Source organism: Cicer arietinum, chromosome 8 (genome assembly GCF_000331145.2).
Source record: "Cicer arietinum cultivar CDC Frontier isolate Library 1 chromosome 8, Cicar.CDCFrontier_v2.0, whole genome shotgun sequence".
NCBI classification, from domain to species: Eukaryota; Viridiplantae; Streptophyta; class Magnoliopsida; order Fabales; family Fabaceae; genus Cicer; species Cicer arietinum.
This window is the reverse complement of record NC_021167.2, coordinates 1,298,711-1,304,901: the sequence shown is the minus strand read 5'-3', so window position 1 is coordinate 1,304,901 and position 6,191 is coordinate 1,298,711. Positions and strand designations below refer to the sequence as shown.

The following is a 6,191-nucleotide window of genomic DNA, read 5'->3' as shown; positions in this document are numbered from 1 at the left end:
TTACATATTACATGTTCAGTTCCAACTTGTCACAGTCTGAACTAATTATTAACTTTGTTTTAATGAAGGATGAAATTCTTGAGGTGGCTGCAAAGATTTACAAAGCGGGAATGTCTCTCCTTGTCATCGACACTGAAAATAAGTTTGTCTCAACAGGTTTCGCCAAGGAGATTGCTAGAGTTGCTCAAGGTTTGTGTGCTGAAATTTTACTGAATAAATGTATTAAGTTCTGAAATAAGAGTTGTTTTGATAAGAAAACTTATACTGCAGGGAAATATTATTATTTGCCAAATGCTTCGGATGCTGTTGTCTCGATGGCAACAAGGGAAGCTTTATCAGCTTTGAAGAGTTCATGAAAATGAATGAGAAACAACCATGCTTAATCCCTCTCCCAATTTTTCACGTAATGTTATTGTAAATTTTGCAACTATAAATGTCTGGTGGGAAGAAAGCATATTCTAATCTCAAGCTCCGTTATTTCTTTTTTATAATCAGATTTTGTTTTTAGTTTTCGAGTGAGAAATGCTGCAAGTATAGATTTCACATTCTTGTATTTTACTCTCATGTTAATATATGTTATTCATATGCACAAACCAAAAATTAAACTATGATAAAATGATTAAGAGATTTAAATATCTATCACTTTTGCCACATCACATCATATTGGTAGATTAAATAATTAAGACACTCAAATATCTATTACATTAAATACTTGATTTTATGTACTTTTTGTTATGATATCATGTTCACATTTTCTTATTTTTTGTCTAGAAAGAATGTCAAATGACCAAGAATATTAATTTATTTTTTAGTCAAGGCTTTCTCAAACACAGTTTCTTCTATTAAATTAATTGTATTTGCCATTTGAAGGTTGATTCTTTTAAAATAATTTTTACTTTAGAAGATTAATTAAGAAAGAAAAATGCTAATATGTACCCTTAGACATTTATTAATATATTAAAGATAAAAAATTTGTATTAAAAATTATGCATTTCTTTTTTTAAAAAATTATGCATTTTATTTTTTAAAAATATAATTACTAATTAAGATTGTGGAATCCTTGATATGTGTCCTTAAAACACATATTATCATTACCTATTAAGAAATCTCATTCATTAACATAAAAGTTGTTGTTGATAATTTAATTCACTCATTTTCAATTAATAATGAAGACTCTTTACTTTACTATCTAGAGTGAAATACACACTTTACAGGAGTTATTTCCTTTTAATAAAATTGTGTTGATACTAAATTGATCTAATCTGTTTTTCTAGGCATAAATTGATTCAATCTTTTTTTTTTTTTTTGAATGGAGATTCAATCTTAAATGAACAAGGATTAACTTTCCTTAAATTATTAATTATTCTTTAGATGTTCCTTAAATTATTACTTTCTTAGTTATCATAATGCATTATATTCTCTTAGAATTTTAGCCTAAAACCAAATCCGAAAGTAATTTGTAATCAATAAGAGTCAATGTTTGATCGCATTTAGAAGAAATGGATTATAAACTTTCTCAATAATTCTCGAACATACTAAATCAAAACAATTAATTGCTTATAATGTTTTCTCCGTCCTTAAATTTTGGTTCTTTTAAAGTCAGATACACATATTAATAGATAATAAATTTAGATAGATTTAGTCATTTTTATCCTTCATTCAATAAATAAAAATAAAATTCATTTAATGGATGAACTTTTAAGGATATAAATGAAAAAATATCCATTAATTATATCTTAATTTTTTAAAAGAATTAAAGTTTTGAAAATATCAAGATATGAGAATTATTATCGTCAAAAGAACGTGTACGAGAATCGTTAAAATGTTAATTTAAGAAATATTATATTTGTCTCTAATTATTAATTACAAAAAAATTATCCTTAAACATATAGGGACGGATCTAGAAAACTATGGAACAAGGGGCCAAATATTTTTTACATAAAATAAAGTTACGATAGATATATTATAAAAAGAAAAAAAATCAAATCAAATAGTTACATAAAATATATTTAATATAATAAATGATTATCTTTAATAGTGGAAACTATGAAAAATAAATAAAAAAATTAATAATATACGTAACAATACAATTATATGACAAATTAGTATGCAATGTGTTTATAAGAGGGAATCCAATCTATAGGTGCCCCCTCTGAATATGTATATCTACATGAATTTTTCTTTAAATTATAAATATATTTATTATTTTGTTCTCAAACACTTTCCTTGTTAATATTACTATTAGGTTATCTTAGAAGATAAAAAGTTAAAGTTGAATATATTTATATAAAAAAGTTATTTTAAGATCATAAGTACATAAAATTTACAATTTCTTTTTAATATATGTGAAAACCACAATAAATACATTAGACTAGTATAATAAAATTGTGTATTCATTAAGAGAATTAGTATTCATTAAGAGAATTACAAACTAAGAGAACAAACAAAATAAGGTTGATTTGGTTGATTAAGTGTTAACTCAAACAACATACTATTTCTTAACTTTCATTTTAAAGTTGTTTACATAAATCAATAACAATATTAAATTTTATTATTTTTATAAATAGTTTTATTTTACTTTTATATTATCTAAAAAAATTATTTATTTCTCTACAATAAATAAGTAGAGATAATTTTGAGAAAACAAAATTTAATATTATTTTGAAATTTATAAACGACAAATAAAATGAAATAATTTTTTTTCTAAATAACGACATTTAAAAAGAATGAGAGAGTACTTTATATGAAATGTAAGTAAAAATAATAGTTGAAAATTTAATTAAAAATTAAGTTCAAATATATTAACTTTTTAACTACTATTTTCTCTTATATTTTATTATGGAGAGAGTTTAACTTAGGCAATCAATATAAGAATATCGTTACGAGGTAATTTATAATTACTTTGTTAGAGATGTCATTTGAACTTTCTTAAACTAAGTAATTGAGATTAAGTACTTAATAGATTTTAGTTAAGAACGTAACATATAAAAAAATATGAGTTCAAATCTTAATTTAAATAATTATTGTTTAGATTTTACTTAATTCTTATTCGAACTCTAAATTATTAGAACAAGATTCTTAATTTTTTTATATATTAAAAAAAAAAACAAGGAAAATAGCATCATCAAGAAACTATTCTCATACTTAATTTCTAAAACAAACAATTCTTAATACAAAATTCATCTCATTAGTCCTTGAAGTATATAAAAACTCCTCTTATTGGTCCTTAGCATCTAATACTAAAGATTAACCGATCAAAATTTTATATATATTTTTTAAACTATTTTTTATTTTCATCAACTTTGCTTTTTGACATTTTCATAAACTTTAAGAAATAGCTAAAAGAAAAAAAAAATGTTCCACAAAAAGTAAAAAAGAAAATAATATTTAAGTAACTAAATTAAGAGTTTATTTAGTCAACAAATAATAAGTACTATTACTAGCCGTTGTGCATTAGTAGTATCCTATTTTAGCTTCTTCAACGTTCGAATTGTTTGGATTCGTATTTCGACGTCGTTTCATCAACGCACTTTTTCGTTTAAAATCAACTCAACAGAACCATCGATTTCACCACTTTCTCTCTCAAATTCAATTTCAATTTCAATTCCATAGCTTCTTCCCCTTCAACAAACCCTAATTGCTATTATCTCTCTCTCTTCTCTCTCTCTAAATCTCAATGGCTAGCATTAACGTGAACACTGAAGCTGCTCAAGACAACATTGCTCCCTCAAAGCAACCTCTCCCTCCACCAAAAACCGTTGATTCTCAATCTGTTCTCAGAAGGTTTTCTTTTCTTTTCTTTTTCCAATGTCTTTCAATTGTCGATTTTTTTAATCTTGTTATCTTTTTCGATTTGAAATTTGCAATGTTTTAAAACTTATTCTACAAGAAAAAGAAAGATTATTTTGGAAATTATTGGGATTTTGGTTGATTGGATTACAATTAGGATTACACTTTTTTTCTTTCTTTTTGCGTTTCTTTTTAATTCACTAACTAACTCAATATCTTGTTTTGTTTTGTTGGCTGTTGCAATTCTACACAGGTTGCAGTCTGAATTGATGGCTTTGATGGTATGAATTTGGATCTCTTTTTCACTTTCTATGAATTTGGCCTCTTTTAGTTTATTGCTTTTTGTTTATGCAATGCAATGTAATTTGAGCACTACTTCAACAAGTAACTATTTTTCTTTTGACAAAAAAAAGTAATAACTTTGTTGTAAGTATAAAGAGTTTTTTCACAGCCAGGGAATATAACTCTTAAATCATTAAGAATATTTGATTTTAATTATGATTATTTCAAAAGTCAAACAAATGGGTGGCTGTGAAGTTTTTACAGTTGTATGGTAATTGTTTAAAACTCTTAGTTTGTATATAGGATAATTTGATAAAACACAGTTTAGTCATTCATTAATGAGTTTTTTGTGTGGAACTTGCTAGATGAGTGGAGATTCTGGTGTATCTGCCTTCCCTGAAGAGGACAATATATTGTGCTGGAAAGGAACAATTACAGGAAGTATAGACACTGTGTTTGAGGGAACAGAATACAAGCTGTCCCTTTCTTTTCCTAATGATTACCCTTTTAAGGCTCCAAAGGTCAAGTTTGACACCACCTGCTACCACCCCAATGTAGATGTGCATGGAAATATTTGCTTGGACATTCTTCAGGTAATGAATGCCATGTGAATGTGATGGTGTCTTGTTGTGTCATTTTCAACACAAGTGTTCCATGTTCATGTTCTCTTTCATGAATAATTATAATCTTTTTGTTTTATAGGATAAATGGTCATCTGCTTATGATGTCAGAACAATTCTTCTATCAATTCAAAGCCTGCTAGGAGGTAACTTTAAAACCAAATAATTAACCTAAGCTTCTAAGCTTTTTATTTATATAATTAATCACTGTTTCTCTTTTTGTTGATTGTTTTTTTAACTTTTGTATAATTTAGAGCCAAACATTAGCTCACCTCTAAATCCACAAGCAGCGCAACTTTGGAGCAATCAAGAAGGTATAATAAATATTGTTGATTGGCACTTTGCACAGAATAAACATTGTTAATTGATACTTTATGTCGTCAGAAAGATAAAGTGATTTTATTGTGTTGTAATTCTACAGAATACAGGAAGATGGTGGAGAAGTTGTACAAGTCTCCTAGTGCTCAGCATTGATCTTGGAGTTTATTGATTTTCCACTCTGTGTCTGGCGGCTGGTCTGCTTTAGAAATGAGAAGAGATGAAATTTTGAATATTCAAAATGGGGCTTGTGAATTTTCTATACATGATTGTAGCATCTCTCTTTCATGATTGTAGCATCTCTCTTTCATTGACAGTTAGTGTGGGAGGATGATTTTCTTCTGTTTGGAGCTTGGGGGGTAGTTTGTACAAGAGATTATCAGATTCAACAACAGGATTTGTTTTCCTTTATTATACTTTGTACTCATTTTCATCACAAAAATTAACTAATTCGATATAAAGATTATTATTTTTTCCCTGTATCCCACTAACTATTGTCATCCGTTTCAAGGATTTGATACTTCAAACATATTTACTCCATAAACATTGGTCATGGGTTGAAATTCGTACCCGCATGAAAAATATTATTATTATGGTTGAAGTATATCAAATTAAAAAAAATGATTGCACATCAAATATTGGAATAAATATATCATTAACTTATTATTCATATAGATTCAGTGTATAACATTCAGTCAATCTAAACTATTTAATCAACGATATTATCGAACACTTCGTATGTACAAATCATCATTATGTTTGAATTGACACTTTGTTCGGGTCAAAATTCTATATAGTGAAGCATTCTCACATCCACATAGTTTGTTACTCCACTGTATGCTCTTCTCACTTTTCAAACAAATTAAGTACATGACATTTAGAATTAATTTCACTAAAATTTTTGTTCGATACATGATCTTTTTTCAAAGTAGTAAATATTAATAATTAAATATTAATTTTATTAGAAGAAAGGGTTTAACTCATAACCTCCAGTCCAACTCTCCAAATCACCAAACACCTTAATGACTCTTGTACCCAATGATTTGTTTGCAGCATTTTATAGAACAATTGATTATCATGAGGTAAAACGACAACACGAAACATTACTTCAACCACTTTGTAATTGTCAAAGTGACAACATGAAAATAAGAAAGAAATCAATGACAATGTAAGACTTAATAA

The 6,191-nt window shown here is 26.7% G+C and overlaps 1 protein-coding gene across 1 annotated transcript; it reads left to right on the top strand.

The window, feature by feature from the left end:
- The first annotated feature begins 3,555 nt into the window (after nucleotides 1-3,555).
- On the top strand, nucleotides 3,556-5,491 carry LOC101501444 (ubiquitin-conjugating enzyme E2 20-like). The gene is made up of 6 exons (XM_004511448.4): nucleotides 3,556-3,783; nucleotides 4,043-4,070; nucleotides 4,437-4,664; nucleotides 4,774-4,837; nucleotides 4,946-5,005; nucleotides 5,113-5,491. The coding sequence occupies exons 1-6, from the start codon at nucleotides 3,677-3,679 to the stop codon at nucleotides 5,163-5,165; spliced, it is 540 nt and encodes a 179-aa protein (XP_004511505.1). The 5' UTR covers nucleotides 3,556-3,676; the 3' UTR covers nucleotides 5,166-5,491.
- Nucleotides 5,492-6,191: the final 700 nt, after the last annotated feature.

Excerpts from the sequence above, each read along its gene's own strand:
- LOC101501444 (XM_004511448.4), top strand. The coding sequence starts at position 3,677 with ATGGCTAGCATTAACGTGAACACTGAAGCTGCTCAAGACAACATTGCT. Across the intron at positions 3,784-4,042 it reads TCTCAATCTGTTCTCAGAAG|GTTGCAGTCTGAATTGATGG; the intron begins GTTTTCTTTTCT and ends AATTCTACACAG. Across the intron at positions 4,838-4,945 it reads AATTCAAAGCCTGCTAGGAG|AGCCAAACATTAGCTCACCT; the intron begins GTAACTTTAAAA and ends TGTATAATTTAG.